The sequence below is a fragment of the Trachypithecus francoisi genome, unplaced genomic scaffold (genome assembly GCF_009764315.1).
Source record: "Trachypithecus francoisi isolate TF-2019V2 unplaced genomic scaffold, Tfra_2.0 Lachesis_group5, whole genome shotgun sequence".
Lineage (NCBI taxonomy): Eukaryota > Metazoa > Chordata > Mammalia > Primates > Cercopithecidae > Trachypithecus > Trachypithecus francoisi.
The window spans coordinates 138,787,736-138,812,859 of record NW_022681470.1 but is presented as its reverse complement, the minus strand read 5'-3'; the positions used below and the strand labels follow the sequence as shown (position 1 = coordinate 138,812,859).

At 49.7% G+C, this 25,124-nt stretch overlaps 1 protein-coding gene across 1 annotated transcript in view; it reads left to right on the top strand.

Moving 5' to 3' along the window:
• Positions 1–1,133: 1,133 nt before the first annotated feature.
• The window catches only part of LDLR (low density lipoprotein receptor), a 46,335-nt gene continuing 22,344 nt past the window's right edge, over positions 1,134–25,124 (top strand). The window contains exons 1-6 of the mRNA XM_033200753.1: positions 1,134–1,824; positions 14,323–14,445; positions 16,924–17,046; positions 19,367–19,747; positions 21,031–21,153; positions 21,857–21,979. Coding sequence (XP_033056644.1) covers positions 1,758–1,824; positions 14,323–14,445; positions 16,924–17,046; positions 19,367–19,747; positions 21,031–21,153; positions 21,857–21,979 — 940 coding nt within the window. The 5' untranslated portion in view covers positions 1,134–1,757. The remainder of the gene's footprint in view (positions 1,825–14,322; positions 14,446–16,923; positions 17,047–19,366; positions 19,748–21,030; positions 21,154–21,856; positions 21,980–25,124) is intronic.

The following is a 25,124-nucleotide window of genomic DNA, read 5'->3' as shown; positions in this document are numbered from 1 at the left end:
GGGATTCAATGGTTTTATATATTTATAAATGTTTTATAAATATATAAATGTTGCAGCAGCTCCTAGAACTTGCCTATCCTTGTAAACTTCTCTAGGTGATTGCTAATTATTTCAATTTGACCTTGAGACTGAGCCTGCCAAGTAAGTTCAAGCATTTTGATAGCCCCTTTACAGGTTGGGAAAGCTAATTTATCTGTCCAAGTCCTAATTCTGAAACTGAGTCTTAACTGCCAAAAATTCTTGTTATCAATTTCTTCTTCTGGGTTGGGCACAGTGGCTCATGGCTGTAATGCCAGCAATTTGAGAGGCATCATGATGCAAGAGGAAGAGGATTGCGTGAAGCCAGGAGTTCGGGACCAGCCTGGGCAACATAGTGAGAACCCATCTATAAAAAAAGAATTAAAGCTGGGCATGGTGGTGCACTCCTGTGGCCCCAGCTATTCCGCAGGGTGAGGTGGGAGGACTCCTTGAGCCCAGGGTTGATGCTGCAGAGAGCTGTGGTCACGCCACTGCATTCCAGCCTGAGTGACACAGCTGGAAATAATGATAAATAAATAATAATTATTTTTAAAATAGTAAAATTATTCTCCCTGATTAATCTTTTTTTTTTCCTTCTGAGAGTTCAGTTTGTCTCTTTTCTGCCTCGTCCCCTAGGTTTCCCTAAAATCCTGCTGAGAGGTTAGCACTCCCTGCCAAAGTCAGTCTGCAAAACCCCAGAGAAATCCAGCTCATTCCTGGGGAAAACCACCAAGACTGCCCAGCCCTGTGTGGGGTTCAGGCAAGTTTCTCACACGTGCCTTCTTGGCACGAGGTCTCTGGCAATCCCATGAGTCCCCAAAGAGACTCAATTCTAAAAGTTGGTCTCCACCAGCTCTCTGTGTCTTAGGGGGTCAAGTTCAACTGTGAAAGCCCTGTTTTGTTTTGATTTTGCTTTGAGGGGGAGGAAGCTGCCCCTTCTGTTTGTTCAACTCCTTCTCCTAAAGGGAGAAATCAATATTTATGTCCAGACTCTGGGTATCTGTACAATTGATTTTTCAGATGTTTATACTGATAATTCATCCAATGGCAGGATCCCACAAAAACAAAAAAAAATTTTTTTGGCTGTACTTTTGTGAAGATTTTATTTAAATTCCTTATTGATCAGTGCTTATAAGGTGATTTGGAATAACCATGTAAAAACAATATACAACGAAAGTAAGCTAAAAATCTATATACAATTCCTAGAAAGGAAAAGGCAAATATAAAGAGTGGCGGAAGTTCCCAACATTTCTAGTGTTTTCCTTTTGAGGCAGAGAGGGGATTGGCATTAGGCTACTGGAGGATTTTGAAAGGATGCTGTTATCCTTCTGTGGACAAAAACAACAACATATTAACAGTTAAACATGGAGAAATTTCAGGGAGATCTTTCAGAAGATGTATTTCTAATTTTGGGGGGAAGTCAGCTCTTCACCGGAGACCCGAATACAGCAAATCAAGTCGCCTGCCCTGGCAACACTCAAAAGACTGGAGTGGGAATCAGAGCTTCACGGGTTAAAAAGCGGATGTCACATCAGCCGTTGGAAACTCCTCCTCTCGCAGTGAGGTGAAGACATTTGAAAATCACCCCACTGCAAACTCCTCCCCCTGCTAGAAACCTCAGGTTGAAATGCTGTAAATGACGTGGGCCCCCGCGTGCAATCGCGGGAAGCCAGAGTTTCCAGCGAGGATACATCGGATCCTGATCCGGGTTGGGACACTTTCTGGCAGAGGCTGCGAGCATGGGGCCCTGGGGCTGGAAACTGCGCTGGACCGTCGCCTTCCTCCTCGCCGCGGCGGAGGCTGCAGGTAAGGCTTGCTCCAGGCGCCCGCGTAGGGCGAGAGGGAACCCCCGGGGGGCCCCTTGGGAATTTATTTTTTTGGGTAAAAATAATCACTCCATCCCTGGAAGACTTGTAGGGTAATGGCACGGGGTCCTTCCCAAACGGCTGGAGGGGGCGCTGAGTACAGCGCGAAGGTCGGGAGGTGTCTGAGGGATTTAAGGGAAAATTAAGGGAAAGGGGGCACGGCTCTCCCCCAAGTCTCCACCAGGTAAGGGACACCTTTCTCTTCTTTATTTTTGAGACGGAGTCTAGCTCTATCGCCCAGGATGGAGTGCAGTGGCGCGATCTCTGCTGTCTGCAACCTCCACCTCCCGGGTTTAAGCAATTCTCCTGTCTCAGCCTCCCGAGTAGCTGGGATTACAGGCGCCCAACCACCATGCCCGGCTAATTTTTGTACTTTTAGTAGAGACGCGGTTTAACCAGTTTGGCCAGGCTGGTCTCGAACTCCTGACTTGAGGTGATCTGCCCGCCTCGGCCTCCCAAAGTGCTGGGATTACAGGCGTCAGCCACCGCGCCCGGCCGGGATCCCCTCTTCTAACTCAGAGCGGGGTGTGGGGACCTCCAGTCCTAAAAGAAGGGACCACTTCCCCCCTTCTCCCCGCTTAAGTCCTTCTGGGGCGAGAGTCGCGCGACTGGAGACTAGATGTCCAGCCTGGAGGTCCTCGCGGGCTCAGGGGTCCCGAACCGCTTTGCGCGACCCCAGGGCGCCACTGCCACCCTAGGTTGGGTGCAGTTCCCGGATTCCGCCGCGTGCTCCGGACCGGGGGCCACCCCCTCCCGCCTCTGTCCCCGCCCCTTTGACCCACCTCCCGAATTCCATTGGGCGCAGTCCGAACAGGCGACCCTCGAGCCACTCCCCTCATCCAATGGGAGGCGGAGGCGGGCGTCTGGGGGGGCGGGGATTGTGTACTATCTGGGCGGGGCTGGCGCGGAAGTCGCAGCCGCACCTTGTCCGGGGCGAGGCGGCAGCATGGGAGGCCTTACGTTCCTCCGTGGTTCCTGTCACAAAGGCGGCGACAAGTCCCGGGTCCCCGGAGCCGCCTCCGCGACATACACGAGTCGCCCTCCGTTCGCCCGGGCCCTCCCGGCGAAGGCCCCGGTTTCTGCTGTGCTCTCTGGCGATACCTCCATCCCCACCTTGTCCTGGGGGCCGCCCTCGCCCCGCCAGCCCCAGTCAAGTTCACATAGGGGCCCCCGACCACCCTCAAGGCCTCGGTTCCTTCCAGGGCTGAAACGTTGCCTCAGAATCTACCTCCTTGGTCTGAGGCCGAGATCTTCCGACCCCTTGGGGTGGCCTCGCTTTTTCAGAGGTTGTGAATGGCTTCGGTTCAGCTGTCCAAGTGGCGATTTTTCCTCTGGGTGAAATGAATTAGATTTTAGATTTCCACAAGAGGCTGGTTGGTGCATGATCCTGAGTTAGAGCTTTTTCGGTGGCTTTAAATTAGTTGCAGAGAGAGAGTCTCGCCCTAGACAATAGCTACATGGCCCTTTCCCTCCTGAGAACCAGCCCAACCTAGAAAAGGATTGGGATTGCCTGATGAACACAAGGATTGCAGGAAACTTTTTTTAATTGACAAGGGGGTTGGCTTTGACTGGAGGGGAGAGCTTTGAACTGCCTTGAAATTCATGCGGTAACTAACACACTGGTTTCCTCTGGGAGGCCAGAGAGGGAGGGAGGGAGGGTGCAGTGAAATACGGATGATTGTTCTTTTATTTTTATTTTTATTTTTTTTTAACTTTTTGTAGAGATGAGGTCTCGCTTTGTTGCTCAGGCTGGTCTTGAACTCCTGGCCTCAAGTGATCCTCCTATCTCAGCCTCCCAAAGTGTAGGGGTTACAGGAGTGAACCACCGCGCCCCACCAGGGATGACGATTATTGCAAACATTCTGCCACCCAGTTTTACAAAAGAAAGAGAGGCACTGGATTAACGTGTATTTCACTCACCAATCAACCTCTTCCTTAAGAGAAAATGTTAAGGGAGTCTTAAGCCAGACCTTGTTCGTTCATCACTTTAGTTGTCTCTCTCACGGGGTGGCTGAGAATGTGATGTTTTTTCTGTTGTCAAGGAGACCACACCCCTGAGGTTTTCCTCCAGACTTCTGAGAGTTGGTGATGTGTGTTTCTAGCACTCCTAGCTGCGCCACCTCATGCTCCAGCTGGCTTCAAGGCATATCCAGGGGGGAGTTTCTTGTCATTTCCTTTACGAAGGGAAGTTGTTGGAATCTGAACACTTAGATCAAAATTAGGCAACAGTGGTGAGCTAGATCAAAATTAGGCAACAGTGGTGAGCGCAGCTCCAAACATGTCAATGGCTCACCCAAACTTGAGTAAGGGAGTTGTTTGCTTTAGCGAGCCCCAGGGTGATTCCCTTGTCATTTCCGGACATACCTATCTTCCAGGGAACACTGGGAAAGAACAGTGTTTGTTGAGACTGAAAACCTGTAGGGAATTCTCTTCCTCATTCCTGCTCTTATCTGTAGACTTCCTCCCTGATAAGATCCAGTTCTAGATGGGTCTGTTGTTGCTTGCTTTGATGGGTGCTTTGATGGACTTTTTTTTTTTTTTTTTTTTTTTTTTTGATGGCTTTTTGATGTCCTTTTTGCCTTCCACACTCGGTCCCAACTGTCAAGCAAATAGCCTTTTGTTGCTAAGAGGCTGCAGATGTAACTGACCAGCAGCAAACAGTGACAGGCTCTCTCTCCTGGAAACAAAATCAATTGCTGAGATCACTCTGGGGAAAATACCCACCTCGTTTGGAAAGAAGCGCTGATCAATTGATTTCTTTTCTTTTCTTTTCTTTTTTTTTTTTTTTTTGAGTCAGAGTCTCACTCTGTCACCCAGGCTGGAGTGCATGGCGCAATCTTGGCTCACTGCCAACCCCGCCTCCCGGGTTCAAGCAATTCTCCTGCCTCAGCCTCCGAAGTAGCTGGGATTATAGGTGCCTGCCACCATGCCCAGCTAATTTTTGTATCTGTAGTAGAGATGAGGTTTCACCATGTTGGCCAGGCTGGTCTCGAACTCCTGACCTCGTGATCCACCCACCTCGGCCTCCCAAAGTGCTGGGATTACAGGTGTGACCCACCCACCGTGCGGGCTGATCAACTGATTTCTCATTCATTTTCAGCTAGCTCTGTTCCCTCCAGCCAGGGGATTTTTGTTTGTTTGTCTCCCCTTCAAGGAAATTATTCTAGCTGCAATTGTGGATTTCCTCGTACAACTGTTTTCAGTAGCACGAGGAAAGAAAACATCGAAAGCATTCACCACCTCATTTGTGTGCTGGGGTAAAAAGCAGAAATGTGTATTCTTTCTGTTTCGATAACTGTTCCTGACTTGTCACTCGTGACTTGAGAGATCGGGGGGCTAGAGGACTAGAATGTATAGAGATTTTTTTTTTTTTTTTTTTGAGACGGAGTCTTGCTCTGTCACCCAGGCTGAAGTGCAGTGGCGCAATCTCGGCTCACTGCAACCTTTGCCACCCAGGTTCAAGTGATTCTTCTGCCTCAGCCTCCCGAGTAGCTGGGACTACAGGTGCGCGCCACCACACCTGGCTAATTTTTGTATTTTTAGTAGAGACGGGGTTTTACCATATTGGCCAGGCTGGCCTCGAACTCCTGACCTCATGATCTGCCCGCCTCGGCCTCCCAGGGTGCTGGGATTAAAGGCATGAGCCACCACACTCGGCCTTTTTGTGTTTTTGGTTTTGGTTTTTTGAGAGGAGCTCAGTGCTTTTTAGGCATCCTTAGCATGAGAAAAATCTGGGGATCCATGCTCTAGTTTGCTTCCTTTTTTTTTTTTTTTGAGGTGGAGTCTCGCTCTGTCGCCCAGACTGGAGTGCAGTGGCCGGATCTCAGCTCACTGCAAGCTCCGCCTCCCGGGTTCACGCCATTCTCCTGCCTCAGCCTCCCGAGTAGCTGGGACTACAGGCGCCCGCCACCTCGCCCGGCTAGTTTTTTGCATTTTTTAGTAGAGACGGGGTTTCACTGCGTTCGCAGGATGGTCTCAATCTCCTGACCTCGTGATCCCTCCGTCTCGGCCTCCCAAAGTGCTGGGATTACAGGCTTGAGCCACCGCGCCCGGCCTTTTTTTTTTTTTTTTTGAAATAGAGTCTCGCTCTGTCACCCAGGCAATCTCAGCTATTGCAACTTCCGCCTCTGGGTTCAAGCGATTCTCATGTCTCAACCTCCTGGGTAGCTGGGATAGAGGCACCCGCCACCATACCTGGCTAATTTTGTACTTTTAGTAGAGACAGGGTTTCGCCATGTTGGCCAGACTGGTCTCGAACTCCTGACCTCGGGTGAGCTGCCCACCTTGGCCTCCCAAAGTGCTGAGATTACAGGCGTGAGCCACCACACCTGGCCTAATTCGCTTTTCCTGAAATTCAAATGGTCTAATAAGAAAAATGCCAACCTTGCTTGAAAGAATAAGAAAGAGGTGCGGTTTCATTGGGCTGGTCATGTTTGGAACAGGACTGGCTTTGTCCCCTTGCTTGGGAAGGGCAGCAACTGTGAGGACACCTCCCTGATGTGCTCTCACTCAGTACTATTCTGTTCCTGAGCCATGTCCCCACTAGCTAGGCCAAGGGAGCTCATTTTGCAGGCAACTGCTGTCTAGCTGCGCCTGTTCCAGTAAAATCCCCCTTTATTTTTCGAAGGAAGGGTCTTGCCCTGTCACCCAGGCTGAAGTGTGCAGTCGTAGCTCACTGCAGCCTCCAGCTTCTGCACTCAACTGATCCTCCTCTCTCATCCTCCTGAGTAGCTAGGACTACAGGCATGTGTCACCACTCCCAGCTAAGTTTGTTTATTTATTTGTTTATTTATTTATTCATTTATTGAGACAGAGTTTCGCTCTTGTTGCCCAGGCTGGAGTGCAATGATGCGATCTCGGCTCACCACAACCTCTGCCTCCCGGTTCAAGCGATTCTCCTGCCTCAGCCTCCCAAGTAGCTGGGATTACAGGCGTGCACCACCACACCCAGCTAATTTTGTATTTTTAGTAGAGATGGGGTTTCTCCATGTTGGTTCAGGCTGTTCTAGAACTCCCAGCCTCAGGTGATCCACCCACCTCGGCCTCCCAAAGTGCTGGGATTATAGGCGTGAGCCACCACACCAGGCCACTCCCAGCTAAGTTTAAATTATTTTTGTTTGTTTGTTTTTATTTTTATTTTTATTTTTATTTATTTTTTTTTGAGGCAGAGTCTCGCTCTGTCTCCCGGACTGGAGTGCAGTGGCCGGATCTCAGCTCACTGCAAGCTCCGCCGCCCGGGTTTACGCCATTCTCCTGCCTCAGCCTCCCGAGTAGCTGGGACTACAGGCGCCCGCCACCTCGCCCAGCTAGTTTTTGTATTTTTAGTAGAGACGGGGTTTCACCGTGTTAGCCAGGATGGTCTCGATCTCCTGACCTCGTGATCCGCCCGTCTCGGCCTCCCAAAGTGCTGGGATTACAGGCTTGAGCCACCGCGCCCGGCCTGTTTGTTTTTATTTTTTGAGACAGGGTCTCCCGCCCAGGCTGGAGTGCAGGTCACTGCAGCCTCGACCTCCCAAGCTTAAGCCATCCTCCCCACTCAGCCTCCCAAGTAGCTGGGATTACAGGTGTGTGCCACCATGCCTGGCTAAGTTTTGTATTTTTTGTAGAGATGAGGGTCTCACTACGTTGCCCAGACTGGTCTCAAAAACTCCTGGGCTCAAGCAATCCTCCCTCCTCAGTCTCCCTAAGTGCTGGGGAAATCCACTTTTGAAACACTGTCTGGAGAGGTGCCCAGGTGTTAGATCACAGAAATAAGTCATTGTGAGGTCCTCTCATGGGTGCAGTCTTGAGCCACCTGTGGCCAGCAAATATTTGGAGAATAATAGTCAGGGGAGAGCTTGAGGTTCAGGAAAAGATTTTGTTTTTCCTCAGGGAAAGTTTTTTATTGTTCTTTATCCCTCCTTAAAGGACCTTCAGGTGTTACTGACATTCCCAGTCTACCCAGTGGCACACTGAGTAGTTTGTAAGCTGGGCCCTTATACAGAGGGAAGGAGGTGAGAGCATTGGATTAGTGGTCACCAAAGCTGCCGTCACCTAGTGGGGTGATCAGAGACTCCTCCCTTAAGATCTTTATCACCAATGCCTCTGGCGCAACTTTCCTTTTTATTTATTGCAAACCTCCTGGAATCTCAAACCTCCTAGATCGCAATTGCTTTTTGCCCACCCGGTGTGTCAGCACAAGAAATGAGTCATTTCCTCCTTTAAGCACAATCGAAATTGAGCTGTGACTCAGTGGGGTGTGCACAGTATTGTCAAAGCACCTCCAATGAGACATCCCACACAGATCTGTAGTTGGGCAAGAGAATTATCAGTTTGTGACCACAACAGATTCCAAAGCTCAACTCATTTTCTTCTCTCTTCCTTCCCTTTTTTCTTTTTCTTTTTCTTTTTTTTTTTTTTTTTGACAGAGTCTCGCTCTGTTTCCCAGGCTGGAGTGCAGTGACACAATCTGGGCTCACTGTAGCCTCTGCCTCCTGGGTTCAAATGATTCTCGTGTTTCAGCCTTCCGAGTAGCTGGGATTACAGGCATTCGGGTTCAAGTGATTCTCCTGCCTCAGCCACCTGAACAGCTGGGATTACAGGCAGGTGCCACCATGCCTGGCTAATTTTTGTATTTTTAGTGAAGACGGGGTTTCACCATGTTGGTCAGGCTGGTCTCGAACTCCTGAACTCAGGTGATCTGCCCACTTTGGCCTCCCAAAATGCTGAGATTACAAACGTGTCACCGTGCCCAACCTGTTCTGTTCTTTAATTCTCCTTTTCTTTTTTTGAGACAGAGTCTCGCTCTGTCGCCCAGGCTGGAGTGCAGTGGCCGGATCTCAGCTCACTGCAAGCTCCGCCTGCCGGGTTTACGCCATTCTCCTGCCTCAGCCTCCTGAGTAGCTGGGACTACAGGCGCCCACCACGTTGCCTGGCTAGTTTTTTGTATTTTTTTAGTAGAGACGGGGTTTCACCGTGTTAGCCAGGATGGTCTTGATCTCCTGACCTCGTGATCCGCCCGTCTCGGCCTCCCAAAGTGCTGGGATTACAGGCTTGAGCCACCGCACCCGGCCCTGTTCTTTAATTCTCAAAACACCCTCTAGGAAGTAGAGATTGCCATTCTCCCCCATTTTACAGATCAGGAAACTGAGTCCTAGAAGGATTAAGTCAGTTACTCAAGTTGTTCTAGTTAAATGACCTGGAAAGCCACTGAAGCCCAGGAGTGTCTATCTAACCCCCTTACTACTCGTGACTTTCAGGGGATCTACATGAATGTGCTGGTCAACTATCAAAGTGGAAATGGCTAAAGGGGGCTGGATGCAGTGGCTCATGCCTGTAATCCTAGCACTTTGGGAGGCCGAAATGGGTGAGTGGGTCGCTTGAGCCCAGGAGTTTGAGACCAGCCTGGGCAACATAGTGAGACCCCTGTCTCTGCAAAAAATAAAAACAAAAAGTTAGCTGAGTGTGATGGTGCACCTGTCTAGTTGCAGCTGCTCAGTTAGGCTGAGGCAGGAGGATCGTGTGAACCTGGGAGGCCGAGGCTGCCGCGAGCCTCAGTCATGCCACTGCGCTCCAACCTGGGCGACAGACTGAGACCCTGTGTCCAAAAGAGAAAGAAAAAAAGACATAGATACCCCTTTTAAAGTTAGGTTGTATATGAATTACCTACAGCTCAGTTTCAACTGTGCTTAAAGGAGGAAATGACTCATTTCTGGCTACACCTCAAATTAGCCCAAAACATAGTGGCTTAAAACAACACATTCATGATTTCTCAGTTTTTGTGTGCCAGGAATTTGGAAGCAGCACAGTTAGATGGTTCCAGCTCAGGGTCTCTCATGAAGTTGCAATCAAAATATTGGCAGAAGAGGAAAACATATTTTCAGAAGCCGCAGGCATAGGAAGGCTTGGCTGGGGTTGAAGGATCCACTTCCATGACGGGGCACTCAGTGGCTCTTGGCTGGAGGCCTCAGTTCCCTGTTGCATGGAGCTCTCCCTCCAGATGCTTGAGTGGACTCATGACATGCAGCTGGCCTCCCCTGGAGTAAGTCGATCCAACAATGAGCATGGCCATGAACTAGGCTCAGAAGCCACTCGCCATCACCTCTACATTTTCCTATCAGAAGTCCAGTGCCACTCCAGGGGACAGGAATTAGGCTCTGCCTGCTGAAAGGATTATCATAGAAGATGCAGTCATATATTCTTTTTTTTTTGAGACGGAGTCTCGCTGAGTCGCCCAGGTTGGAGTGCAATGGCACAATCTCGGCTCACTGCAAGCTCTGCCTCCCGGGTTCACGCCATTCTCCCGTCTCAGCCTCCCGATTAGCTGAGACTACAGGTGCCCACTACCTCGCCCAGCTAATTTCTAGTATCTTTAGTAGAGACAGGGTTTCACCGTGGTCTCCATCTCCTGACCTCGTGATCCGCCCACCTCAGCCTCCCAAAGTGCTGGGATTACAGGTGTGAGCCACCGTGCCCGGCCAATTTTTTTTTTTAATTATTCTTTTTTTTATTTTGTAGAGATGGGGTCTTGGTATGTTGCCCAGGCCAGTCTAGAACTCCTGGGCTCAAACAATCCTGTCTCTGCCTCCCAAAGTGTTGGGATTACAGGCGTGAGCTACTGCACCTGGCAATGTGGTCATAGTTTCTTTTTTTTTTTTTTTTTTTTGAGGCAGAATCTCGCTCTGTTGCCAGCCTGGAGTGCAGTGGTGTAATCTTGGCTCACTGCAACCTCCACCTCCTGCATTCAAGCAATTCTGCTGCCTCAGCCTCCCGAGTACCTGGGACTACAGGCCTGTGCCACCACCCGGCTAATTTTTTGCATTTTTAGTAGAGATGGGGTTTCACCATGTTGGCTAGGATGGTCTCGATCTCCTGACCTGGTGATCCACCCACCTCGGCCTCCCAAAGATTCAACCATCGATCAGAAGTTATTGATGTACATATGTAGCTAGGCACAGTGGCGTGTGCCTGTAATCCCAGCTACTTGGAAGGGTTAAGGCAGGAGAATCGCTTGAACCTGGGAGGCAGAGGTTACAGTGAGTCAAGGTTACACCACTGCACTCTAGTCTGGGCAACAAAACAAGACTCTGTCTCAAAAACAAAACAAAACAAAAAAAAAAAAAAAAAAAAACCCTTGTATGTGATTTTCCTGGAGAGCATCTGTTACATCTTCACAAAGATAAAAGGCACACTTGGCCAGCCGTGGTGGCTCATACCCATAATCCCAGCACTGAGAGACTGAGGCAGGTGGATCATTTGAGGTCAGGAATTCGAGACCAGCCTGGGCAACATGGTGAAACCCCGTCTCTACAAAAAATACAAAAATTAGCTGGGTGTGGTGGCACGTGCCTGTATTCCCAGCTACTTGGGAAGCTAAGGCAGGAGAATCACTTGAACCCAGAGGCAGAGGTTTGCAGTGAGCTGAGATCGCACCATTGCACTCGACAGAGCAAGACTCTATGTCAAAAAGAAAATAAATTTTTTTTTTTTTTTGAGACGGAGTCTCGCTCTGTCGCCCAGGCTGGAGTGCAGTGGCCGGATCTCAGCTCACTGCAAGCTCCACCTCCGGGGTTTACGCCATTCTCCTGCCTCAGCCTCCTGAGTAGCTGGGACTACAGGCGCCTGCCACCTCGCCTGGCTAGTTTTTTTGTATTTTTTTTAGTAGAGATGGGGTTTCACCGTGTTAGCCAGGATGGTCTCGATCTCCTGACCTTGTGATCCGCCCGTCTCGGCCTCCCAAAGTGCTGGGATTACAGGCTTGAGCCACCGCGCCCGGCCAATAAAATTTTTTTTAAAAGGCAGATTTTTTTTTTCTTCTTGGTCTTATTACCTTATTATAGTAATAATAAGTGCATAGTGCATGCTGAGATAAGCAATCATAATTTGTTATTGCAGCCGGGCACGGTGGCTCCCATCTAGAATCCCAGCACTTTGGTCAGGAGTTCAAGGCCAGCCTGGCCAATATAGTGAAACTCCATCTCTACTAAAATACAAGAAATTACCCAGGCATGGTGGCAGTTGCCGGTGAGCCCCAGCTACTCGGGAGGCTGAGGCAGGAGAATCGCTTGAATCTGGGAGGCAGAGGTTGTGGTGAGCCGAGATTGCACCACTGCACTCCAGCCTGGGTGACAGAGTGAGACTCTGTCTCAAAAAAACAACAACAATAATAATAATAGTTTATTACCTTTATTGTTTTAGTTTACATAGGGAATCAAAGTTTCTACTTTGATTTATAAAAGTTGCTTTGATTCTAGTTCACAGAACTAGAATCTTTCATAGAAAGGTATTAGAGGGTCCAGTGTAGTGGCTCGTGCCTGTAATCCCAGCATATTGGGAGGCTGAGGAGGGAGGATCACTTTAGGAGTTTGAGACCAGCCTGGGCAACATAGTGAGACCACATCTCTACAAAAAATTCTAACATTAGCTGGGGCATGGTGGCATGAGCCTGTAGTCCCATTTATTTAGGAGGCTGAGGCAAGAGGATCACTTGAGCCCACAAGGTTCAATCCAGGCTGCAGTAAGCCATGACCCTGCCACTGCACTCCAGTTTGGGTGACAGAGTGAAGCTATGTCTCAAAAAAAGAAAAAAAAAAAGTATATTCTAAATCCAAATTTAATATATAAAACTAAATACAGGCCGAGCGTGGTGGCTTACACCTATAATCATAACACTTTGGGAGACTGAGGTGGGAGGATTGCTTGAGCCCAAGAGTTCAAAACTAGCCTAGGTAACATAGTAAGACCCCATCTCTACAAAAAGTAGAAAAATTAGCTGGGGCATGGTGGTGAGCGCTTTTAGTCCCAAATACTTAGGGGGCTGAGATGGGAAGACTGCCTGAGCCTCAGAGTTTGAGGCTGCATGGGCCATGATCGCTCCACTGATCACTCTAGAGTGAGACCCTGTCTCAAAAAAAAGAAGATAGAAGAAAACTAAATACATTCAATAAGATTTTGATCTCTTTTCCAAGGTGTAAGTGTGTTTTGGGAAATTTTCCAAACAATTATTTTGTTCTCATTTTCATGTAATACTCCAAGTCTTGGTTTTCTAAGGAAAAGTTTCCTCTTATTGTATCTTTTGTTAATGTTTCTCTCCCATTTCTTTTGATCTGATCTTCAGATACATGATTATCTGCACTGCTAAATTTGTGTTCTCTGACCTCTACATTTATAATTTCTCATCATTCTTTATCTAAGTATTTCTTCCCTACGTACTGAAGAAAACTCAAGTTTTCTTTCACCTTATTAATGATTATGCTGTGTCTGTGAGTTTCCTTCATGACTGTTCACAAGTTTTTTGTTTTTGTTTTTGTTTTTGTTTTTGTTTTTGTTTTTTTTTTGAGGTGGAGTCTCACTCTGTCGCCCGGACTGGAGTGCAGTGGCCGGATCTCAGCTCACTGCAAGCTCCGCCTCCCGGGTTTTTACGCCATTCTCCTGCCTCAGCCTCCCAAGTAGCTGGGACTACAGACGCCCGCCACCTCGCCCAGCTAGTTTTTGTATTTTTTAGTAGAGACGGGGTTTCACTGTGTTAGCCAGGATGGTCTCGATCTCCTGACCTCATGATCCGCCCGTCTCGGCCTCCCAAAGTGCTGGGATTACAGGCTTGAGCCACCGCGCCCGGCCTTGTTTTTGTTTTTTTAATGGTCAGGTGGATAGAACAGCACAGGTTTTGTTTGTTTTAATTTTTCAAAAATTATACTAGATAAGGGCCTCACTATGTTGTCCAGGCTGGTCTCCTACTCCTGGGCTCAAGCAATCCACCCACCTTTGCCTCCCAAAGTGCTGGGATTACAGGCATGAGCCAACTTGCCTGGGCAGTACAGGTTTGTTTTTGAGATGGAGTTTTGCTCTTGTTGCCCAGGCTGGAGTGCAATGGTGCCATCTCAGCTCACCACAACCTTCGCTTCCTGGGTTCAAGTGATTCTCCTGCCTCAGCCTCCTGAGTAGCTGGGATTACAGGCATGTGCCACCACGCCCAGCTAATTTTGTATTTTTAGTAGAGATGTGGTTTCACCATGTTGGCGAGGCTGGTCTCAAACTCCCAACCTCAGGTGATCTGCCCACCTGGGTCTCCCAAAGTGCTGGGATTACAGGCGTGAGCCACCACGCCCAGCTGCAGTACAGGTTTTTAATATGCTAAATACTCTTCCTTTCTTTATGAATGTGCATGGAAGTTCTAATTTGGAATCAACAAAATATGGAGCCCATATTTTGGAATCAACAACATCAGCCTTTGTTGACAAGTGTCTGTCTCTCTTGGTTGTCTTCCTTGTGTCCTCCACTGTATTTTGGGGTTCATACAATTTCAGTTGTTGTGGTTGCTTAATTTCCTGGGAATCAGACTGTTCCTAACTGGATGATATTTCTGGTTAATTCTATAGCTGGCAGGAAACAGACACAGGAAACGTGGTCAGTTTCGGATTCTGGCGTTGAGTAGACCCTTTCTCCTTTTCCTCTCTCTCAGTGGGCGACAGATGTGAAAGAAACGAGTTCCAGTGCCAAGATGGGAAATGCATCTCCTACAAGTGGGTCTGCGATGGCACCGCTGAGTGCCAGGATGGCTCTGATGAGTCCCAAGAGACGTGCTGTGAGTTCCCTTTGGGCATGATGCACTTTTTTTTTTTTTTTTTTTTTTGGTAATAGAGACAGGGTTTTGCCATGTTGGCCAGGCTGGTCTTGAATTTCTGATCTCAAGTGATCCTCTGGCCTCGGCCTCCCAAAGTGCTGGGACTACAGGCACCACGCCTAGCCTGTGACACAATTCTTAACCCCTTTTTGATGATGACAGCTGGAAAAGTGGCCGGGGGATTTTGATGTGTCCAATCATTAATTAGGAGGTGGGGAGAGAATGAATTATTGGAGCTTTCCTTAAAGCCATTAAATGGCTTTTTTTCCATTGATGTGAATTTCACATAACATGAAATTAACCAGCTCAATGGCATTAATACATTTGCAATGCTGTGCTGTGTGGCCACCACCGCTATCTCAGTCCAAAACTTTGCATAACCTAATGTCTTTTTTGTTGTTGTTGTTGTTAAGAGATGGAGTCTAATTCTGTTGCCCAGGCTGGAGTCCAGTGGCACAGTCATACCTCACTGCAGCCTTGACTTCTTGGGCTCAAGCGATTCTCTTGCCTCGACCTCCCAAAGTATCGGGATTACAGGTGTGAGCCACTGCACTCAGCCTAATATCCAATTTTTTTTTTTTTTTTTTTTTTTTTTGAGGCGGAGTCTCGCTCTGTCGCCCGGGGTTGGAGTGCAGTGGCCAGATCTCAGCTCACTGCAAGCTCCGCCTCCCGGATTTACGCCATTCTCCTGCCTCAGCCTCCCGAGTAGCTGGGACTACAGGCGCCCGCCACCTCGCCCGGCTAGTTTTTGTATTTTTAGTAGAGACGAGGTTTCACCGTGTTAGCCAGGATGGTCTCGATCTCCTGACCTCGTGATCCACCCGTCTGAGCCTCCCAAAGTGCTGGGATTACAGGCTTGAGCCACGGCGCCCGGCCCTATAATGTCCAATTTTTAACAAGCTCCATTAAATGCCCTCTGTTTTGACCCATAAAGGGGTAGGCTTGGCCGGACACAATGGCTGTGTACTTGAGAGGCTGAGGCAGAAAGGCAGAAAGATTCCTTTATAAAGCCCAGGAGTTTGAGGGCCACCTGGGTGACATGGCTAGACCCTATCTCTAAAAAATAAATAATAAGGCCGGGCGCGGTGGCTCACGCCTGTAATCCCAGCTCTCAGGGAGGCAGAGGCGGGAGGATAGCTTGAGCCCAGGAGTTCGAGACCTGCCTGGGTAATACAGCGAGACCCCGTTCTCCACAAAAAGGAAAAAAAAAAAAGACAAAAAAATAAATAATAAATAAATATTTGGGTTTTTTTTTTTTTGAGACGGAGTCTTAGTCTTGCTGTGTTGCCCAGGCTGGAGTGCAGTGGTGCAATCTTGGCTCACTGCAAGCTCTGCCTCCTGAGTTCATGCCATTCTCCTGCCTCAGCCTCCCAAGTAGCTGGGACTACAGGTGCCTGCTACCACGCCCAGTTGATTTTTTGTATTTTTAGCAGAGGCAGGGTTTCACTGTGTTAGCCAGGATGGTCTCAATCTCCTGACCTCGTGATCCACCTGCTTTGGCTTCCCAAGTGCTGGGATTACAGGCGTGAGCCACCGTGCCTGGCCCATATGTATTTTTTTTTTTTTTTTTTTTTGAGACGGAGTGTCGCTCTGTGGCCCAGGCTGGAGTGCAGTGGCCAGATCTCAGCTCACTGCAACCTCCGCCTCCCGGGTTCACGCCATTCTCCTGCCTCAGCCTCCCGAGTAGCTGGGACTACAGGCGCCCGCCACCTTGCCCGGCTAGTTTTTTGTATTTTTTAGTAGAGACGGGGTTTCACCGTGTTAACCAGGATGGTCTCGATCTCCTGACCTCGTGATCCACCCGTTTCGGCCTCCCAAAGTGCTGGGATTACAGGCTTGAGCCACCGCGCCCGGCCGTATTTTTTTTTTTTTTAAATCATTGGGAGGCCAGACATGGTGGCTCATGCCTAGAATCCCAGCACTTTGGGAGGCTGAGGTGGGCGGATCACTTGAGGCCATGAGTTTGAGACCAGCCTGGTCAACATGATGAAACTTCATCTCTACTAAAAAAAAAAAAAGTGGGATTGGCATTCTCTTCAAAGTTCTGGGGTTTTCCTTTGCAAAGAGAAAATTGGCGAGGCCAGTGGGTCTTTTTTTTTTTTTGTCTTGTGACGGAGTCTCACTCTGCCACCCAGGCTGGAGTACAGTGGCGTGATCTCGGCTCACTGCAACCTCCGCTTCCCAGGTTCAAGTGATTCTCCTGCCTCAGCCTCCCGAGTAGCTGGGACTCCAGGCACCTACCATCACACCCAGCTAATTTTTGTATTTTTAGTCGAGACGGGGTTTCACCATGTTGACCAGGCTGGTCTTGAACCCCTGACCTCAGGCGATCTATTCGCCTTGGCCTCCCAAAGTGCTGGGATTACAGGCATGAGTCACTGTGCTCAGCCTCAGTGGGTCTTTGCTTTGAGTGACAGTTCAATCCTGTCTCTTCTATAGTGTCTGTCACCTGCAAATCTGGGGACTTCAGCTGTGGGGGCCGTGTCAACCGCTGCATTCCTCAGTTCTGGAGGTGTGATGGCGAAGTGGACTGCGAGAACGGATCAGACGAGCAAGACTGTCGTAAGTGTGGCCCTGCCTTTACTATTGAGCCCATCTGGGTCCTGGGGAGTGGTCTGACTTTGTCTCTACAGGGTCCTGCTCAAGCTGCAAGGCAGCTGCCCTGAACTGGGCTCCATCTGTTGGGAGCTCATACCAAGCCTCGTCTGCCCCTCAAATCCCTTCCTGATCAGCAGGCATTACAGACCAGGGATAGTGCCACCCCTTCGTTTTGTCACGCACAGTCAGGGAGGCCGTCCCTGCCAAGGGCTGGCCACCTGGCACACACACTGGCAAGCCACTGTGATCCCCAGTGGCCGGGATCCCTGTGATCCCATGATTCCCGTGATCCCCGCCCCGTGAGGCTGAACACATAGTGACACTTGCTAGCCACGCCTCAATGACCCAGGTAACGTGAAGGGGAAAAAGCTAGAAAGTTCTGCCAAGGAGGAAGGCCAAGAATCCCAAAGGGAAATGGGCTTTGAAACTGGACATCTTCTTGGCTGTCTTAATACAAGTGGCATATCCCCAATCCAAAAACACAAAATTCGAAGTCTTGAGCACCCAAAATTCTGAAACGTCTTGAGCACTGACATTTAGAAGAAAATGCTTATTGGAGCATTTTGGATTTCGGATTTTTACCATTAAGTGTGGAGTCCTAATTAGGAAAAAAGCCAGGCTGGTCAAACCAAGGGAAAGCAATAAAAGAAGGCAGATAGAGTCAAGTGCAGTGGCTCACGCCTGTAATCCCAACCCTTTGAGAGGCTGAGGCGGGTGAATCACTTGAGGTCAGGAGTTCAACACCATCTTGGCCAACATGGTGAAACCCCGTCTCTACTAAAAATACAAAAACTAGCCAGGCGTGGTGGTGTGTGCCTGTAATCCCAGCTAGTCGGGAGGCTGAGACAGGAGAATCACTTGAACCTGGGAGGCAGAGGTTGCAGTGAGCCAAGATCACGCCATTGCACTCCAGCCTAGGGGACAAGAGTGAAAATCTATTTCAAAAAAAAAAAAAAAGAAGGCTGGGCATGGTGGCTCATGTCTGTAATCCCAGCACTTTGGGAGGCCGAGGCGGGCAGATCAGGAGGTCAGGAGATCAAGACTATCTTGGCTAACACAGTGAAACCCCTTCTCTACTAAAAATACAAAAAATTAGCTGGGCGTGGTGGCGGGTGTCTGTAGTCCCAGCTACTCGGGAGGCTGAGGCAGGAGAATGGCATGAACCCAGTAGGTGGAGCTTGCAGTGAGCCGAGATGGCACCACTGCACTCCAGACTGGGCAACACAGCGAGACACCGTCTCAAAAAAACAGAAGAAGAAGGCAGATAAACTATATAAGTCTGCCTTTCTTCATGGTCCAGAACACATAGCTCTCCTGTGTAAATAACTCCCAATCTTCCTGTGCCCAGGTATCAGCAGACACCTCGGCTGATAGAAAATTGCAAGTTAGCACACTGCGACCTTGGCATCATAGGGACTGCACAAAGCCCTCCTCAGCGCACAGCACAAGCACCATTCTATAAAATCTCCAACAAGCAGCCGGGCGCGGTGGCTCACACCTGTAATCCCAGCACTTTGGGAGGCTGAGGTGGGCAGATCATCTGAGGTCAGGAGTTTGAGACCAGCCTGGCCAAAATCATAAAACCCCGTCCCTACTAAAAATACAAAAAAATTATCCAGGCATGGTGGCAGGTGCCTGTAGTCCCAGCTACTTGGAAGACTGAGGCAGGAGAATCGCTTGAACCTGGGAGGTGGAGGTTGCAGTGAGCTAAGACCGTGCCATCGTACTCCAGCCTGGGGGACAGAGTGAGACTTCTCAAAAAAAAAAAAAAAAATCCCCAGCAAGCCATTGTCTCCTGGCAGTCAGCTCCTCTCTTGCTGACCTGCTTATTGCTTTCTTGCAAGATATTTTCCTACTTTCTCGAATAAATCTGCGTTTCTTTACTCTCAACTGTCTTTTTTTTTTTTTTTTTTGAGACCGAGTCTCACTCTGTTGCCCAGGCTGGAGTGCAGTGGTGCAGTCTCGGCTCACTCATTTAGAGAAGTGCTACTCAACCCAAAATAAGGCCAGGAATTCTATAAATGGTGCCACGGTCTTGCAGCTCTCAGTTTAACAGCTTTACACCTATTAACGCACCAGTCCTCAGAGCAGTGCTGGCAGATGTGTACAGATGAGGAAACTGAGGCACTGAGAGGGCCGTGGTTCAGAGTCCATGGCCCCTGACTGCTCCCCAGCCCGCCTCTCCAGGGGCCTGGCCTTTCTGGGGCAGCGTCCCCGGCTATGGAATGGGCTAGTGTTGGGAGACTACACGGTGACGGTGGTCACAGCCCATCCATCCCCGCAGCCCCCAAGACATGCTCCCAGGATGAGTTTCGCTGCCACGATGGGAAATGCATCTACCGGCAGTTCGTCTGTGACTCAGACCGGGACTGCTTGGATGGCTCGGACGAGGCCTCCTGCCCGGTGCTTACCTGCGGCCCCGCCAGCTTCCAGTGCAACAGCTCCACCTGCATCCCCCAGCTGTGGGCCTGCGACAACGACCCTGACTGTGAAGATGGCTCGGATGAGTGGCCTCAGCGCTGTCAGGGTCTTGAAGTGCCCAAAAAGGACAGTGACCCCTGCTCGGCCTTCGAGTTCCACTGTCGAAGTGGCGAGTGCATCCACTCCAGCTGGCGCTGTGATGGAGGCCCCGACTGCAAGGACAAGTCTGACGAGGAGAACTGCCGTAAGGACAGGAGAGCAGGGGCGGGGCCTGGGATGGGGGGGGGGGGGGCCTGGGGCGGGGCGTCCTATCACCTGTCCCTGGGCTCCCCCGTGTGTGGGACGTGTGGTGATTTAGGTGCTGAAATGGATTTCGAACAACATGCCAAGAAAGTGTTCCCATTTCATGTTTTTTCTTTTTTTTTTTTTTGAGATGGAGTCTCACTCTGATTATTTTCATCTCTAAATTTCCTGCATCCATGAGGCCCCAGGCGATGGTTCCTGTTGGCTTATTGGGAAATCACTGTTTAGAAGGTGCTGGTTGTTTTTTGTTGTTTGTTTTTGTTTTGAGACGGAGTTTCGCTCTTGTTGCCCAGGCTGCAGTGCAATGGTGCGATCTCGGCTCACTGCAATCTCTGCTTCCCAGGTATAAGTAATTCTCCTGTCTCAGCCTCCCAAGTAGCTCGGATTACAGGCATGCACCACCACATCCAGCTATTTTTTGTTGTATTTAGTAGAGATGGGGTTTCACCATGGTAGTCAGGCTGGTCGCAAACTCTTGACCTCAGATGATCCATCTGCCTCAGCCTCCCAAAGTGCTGGGAGTACAGGCGTGCACTGCTGCACCCAGCCTCTTTTTGTTTTTTTGAGACAAGGTCTTGCTCTGTCACCCAGGCTGAAGTAAAGTGGCACCATCATGGCTCACTGCGACCTTGATCTCCTTGGTTCAAGCGATCCTCCCACTTCAGCTTCCCAAGCAATTCAAGCAGTTGAAACTAAGGCTGCACCACCAAACCTGGCCAATTTTTCTTTTTTTTTTTTTTTGAGACAGAGTCTCGCACTGTCACCTGGGCTGGAATGCAATGGCGTGATCTCAGCACACTGCAACTTCCACCTCCAGGATTCAGGCGAATTCTCTGCCTCAGCCTCCCGAGTACCTGGGATTACAGGCACGTGCCACCACGCCCAGCTAATTTTTTGTATTTTTAGTAGAGATGGGGTTTCACTATGTTGACCAGGATGGTCTCGAACTCCTGACCTTGTGATCTGCCCACCTCTCAAACTGCTGGGATTACAGGCGTGAGCCACCGTGCCCGGCCTAAGCCTGACCAATTTTTTGTAGAGACACAGGGGTCTCCCTATGTTGGCCAGACTGGTCTTGAACTCCTGGGCTCAAGCGATCCTCCTGCCTTGGCCTCCAAAATTGTTGGGATTCCAGATGTGAGCCACTGCACCCTGCTAAAGGCCCTGCTTTTTCTCTGGTTGTCTCTTCTTAAGAAAATCAACACACTGTGTCCTGTTTTTCAGCTGTGGCCACCTGTCGCCCTGACGAATTCCAGTGCTCTGATGGAACCTGCATCCATGGCAGCCGGCAGTGTGACCGGGAATATGACTGCAAGGACATGAGTGATGAAGTTGGCTGCATTAACAGTGAGTGCTGGCCATCTGCTTTCCCATCCCCCATTCTCCGTGCCTTGCTGCTTGCAAATGATTTGTGAAGCCAGAGGGTGCTTCCCTGGTCAACTCTGCACCAGCTGTGTGTCTGTGGGCCAGTGACCTGACTTCCCAGAGCATCACTTCCTTTTTTTTAGATGGAGCCTCGCTCTGTCACCCAGGCTGGAGTGCTGTGGTGCAATCACAGCTCACGGCAGCCTCTGCCTCTGGGGTTCCAGTGATTCTCCTGCCTCAGCCTCCCGAGTAGCTGAGATTAAAAGCATATGCCACCATGCCAGGCTAATTTTTTGTATTTTTATTAGTGACAGGGTTACACCATGTTGGCCAGGCTGGTTTTGAACTCCTGTCCTCAGGTGATCCACCTGCCCCAGTCTCCCAAAGTGCTGGGATTACAGGTATGAGCCACCACCCCAGGCCTAATTTTTTTGTATTTTTAGTAGAGATGCAGTTTTGCCATATTGCCCAGGCTGGTCTCGAACTCCTGGGCTCAAGCGATCTGCCTGCCTCGGCCTCCCAAAGTGTTGGGATTACAGGCGCAAACCACCATGCCCGATGCGCTTTCTTAATTAATCCATTTGCATGCGTTCTTATGTGAATAAACTATTATATGAATGAGTGCCAAGCAGACCGCAGGTCAGACACACCTGACCTTCCTCCTTCCTCTCTCTGGCTCTTACAGTGACACTCTGCGAAGGGCCCAACAAGTTCAAGTGTCACAGCGGCGAATGCATCAGCCTGGACAAAGTCTGCAACATGGCTAGAGACTGCCAGGACTGGTCAGATGAACCCATCAAGGAGTGTGGTGAGTCTCAGGGTGCAGGCGGCTTGCAGGGTTTGTGGGGAGCCAGGAATGGAACTGAGAAATGAGTGCTGTAGGGTTTTGGGAACTCCACTCTGGCCACCCTGTGCAAAAGGCTCCTTTTTTCATTTTGAGACAGTCTCGCACCGTCTCCCAGGCTAGAGCAGAATGGCGTGATTTTGGCTCCGTGCAACCTCCACCTACCGGGTTCAAGCGATTCTCTTGCCTTGGCCTCCCAAGCAGCTGAGATTACAGGTGAATGCCACCATGCTGTACTAATTTTTGTATTTTTAGTAGAGACGGGGTATCACCATGTTGGCCAGGCTGGTCTCGAACTCCTGACCTCAAGTGATCCACCCACCTCCTGAAGTGCTGGGATTACAGGCGTGAGCCACCTTGTCCTGGTGAGGTGTTTTTTTTTTTTTTTTTACCAACCCTCTGTGGTGGATACTGAAAGACCCTATTAGGATAACTGTACAGTACAGAGAACACAGTGGGAAGTTTTCTCTGTCATATACCAGAGAGGGCTTGGGCACGGTGGCACACTCCTGTAGTCTCGGCTACTCAGAAGGTTGAGGAAGGAGGATCGCTTGGGCCCAGGAGTTGCAGACTGTAGTGAGCTGTGATCACACCACCACACTTCAATCTGGGCAACAGAGTAAGAGACCCTATCTCTAAAAAAAAGTAAATATTTTGGACACTGTGGGCCATACGGTCTCTGGTGCAGTTTCTCAACATGGCTGTTGGGTGAACACCGCCACCCACAGAATGCAAACCAATACATGTGGCTGTAGGCCCAGAAAACGTTATTTATGGACACTGAAATTGGAATTCCGTATCACTGTTTTGTGTCACGAAAATGATTTCCCTTTTTATTTTTATTTTTCTTCTCAAGTATTTAAACATGGAAAATCCATTTTTAGGCTTGGTGGGATGGTTCACAGCTGTAATCCCAGTACTTTGGAAGGTTGAGGCGGGAAGACCACAAGGTCAGGAGATCAAGACCATCCTGGCTAACATAGTGAAACCCCATCTCTACTAAAAATACAAAAAATTAGCCAGGCATGGTGGCGCGCGTCTGTAATCCCAGCTGCTCGGGAGGCTGAGGCAGGAGAATCGCTTGAACGCAGGAAGTGGAGGTTGCAGTGAGCCGAGGTCGCACCACCGCACTCCAGCCTGAGCGACGGAGTGAGAGTCCACCTCAAACAAAAAAATGTTTGCTCATGCAGGTCTTGAACTCCTGGGCTCAAGCTATCTGCCCGCCTTGGTCTCCCAAAGTTCTGGGATTCCAGGCATGAGCTACAGTGCCCAGACTTTTGTTGTTTTATATATATATATTGAAACTGCAGCAAAAAAACATGTAATATAAAATTTACGCTCTTAAACCTTAGTAAGTGCACAGTTCTGTGCCATTAGCACATTCACACTGTTGTACAGCATCACAACCACCATCTCCAGAACTCTTTTTTAAATTTTTTTTGTGATGGAGTCTCACTCTGTCACCCAGGCTGGAGTGCAGTGGTGTGATCTCTGTTCACTGCAACCTCCACCTCCCAGGTTCAAGTGATTCTTCTGCCTAAGCCCCCTGAGTAGCTGGGATTACAGGTGCCCACCACCATGCCTAGCTAAGTTTTGAATTTGTAGTAGAGACGGACTGGGTTTCATCATGTTGGCCAGGCTGGTCTCGAACTCCTGACCTCGAGTGATGCTCCCACCTCGGCCTCCCAAAGTGCTGGGAATACAGGCATGAGCCACTGCACCTGGCTCCAGAAATCTTTTTTTTTTTTTTTTTTTTTTTTGAGACGGAGTCTCGCTCTGTCGCCCAGGCTGGAGTACAGTGGCCGGATCTCAGCTCACTGCAAGCTCCGCCTCCCGGGTTTACGCCATTCTCCTGCCTCAGCCTCCCAAGTAGCTGGGACTACAGGCGCCCGCCACCTCGCCCGGCTAGTTTTTTGTATTTTTTAGTAGAGACGGGGTTTCACCGTGTTAGCCAGGATGGTCTCGATCTCCTGACCTCGTGATCCGCCCGTCTTGGCCTCCCAAAGTGCTGGGATTACAGGCTTGAGCCACCGCGCCCGGCCTAGAAATCTTTTATCTTCCCAAACTGAAACTCTGTCCCCATGAAACACTCACTCGCCATCCCCTCTCCAGCTCCTGGCACCCACCATTCCACCTTCTGTCTCTATGAATGTGAGCTCCTGGCACCCACTATTCCACCTTCTGTCTCTATGAATGTGAGCTCCTGGCACCCACCATTCCACCTCTGTCTCTATGAATGTGAGCTCCTGGCACCCACCATTCCACCTTCTGTCTCTATGAATGTGAGCTCCTGGCACCCACCATTCCACCTCTGTCTCTATGAATGTGAGCTCCTGGCACCCACCATTCCACCTTCTGTCTCTATGAATGTGAGCTCCTGGCACCCACCATTCCACCTTCTGTCTCTATGAATGTGAGCTCCTGGCACCCACCGTTCCACCTTCTGTCTCTATGAATGTGAGCTCCTGGCACCCACCGTTCCACCTTCTGTCTCTCTGAATGTGAGCTCCTGGCACCCACCGTTCCACCTTCTGTCTCTCTGAATGTGAGCTCCTGGCACCCACCGTTCCACCTTCTGTCTCTATGAATGTGAGCTCCTGGCACCCACCGTTCCACCTTCTGTCTCTATGAATGTGAGCTCCTGGCACCCACCGTTCCACCTTCTGTCTCTATGATGTGAGCTCCTGGCACCCACCGTTCCACCTTCTGTCTCTATGAATGTGAGCTCCTGGCACCCACCGTTCCACCTTCTGTCTCTATGAATGTGAGCTCCTGGCGCCCACTATTACACCTTCTGTCTCTATGAATGTGATCGCTCTAGGGACCTCTTTTGAGTGGAATCAGACAGCATTTTCCTTTTTTGACTGGCTTATTTTACGGAGCCAAGTGTGGTGGCTCACGCCTGTAATCCCAGAACTTCAGGAGACCGAGGCAGGCAGATCACCTGAGGTCAGGAGTTCGAGACCAGCCTGGCCAAGGTGGTGAAACCCCATCTCTAGTAAAAATACAAAAACTTAGCCGGTTGTGGTGGTGGGTGCCTGGAATCACAGCTACTCGGGAGGCTGAGGCAGGAGAATCACTTGAATCTGGGAGGCAGAGGTTGCAGTGA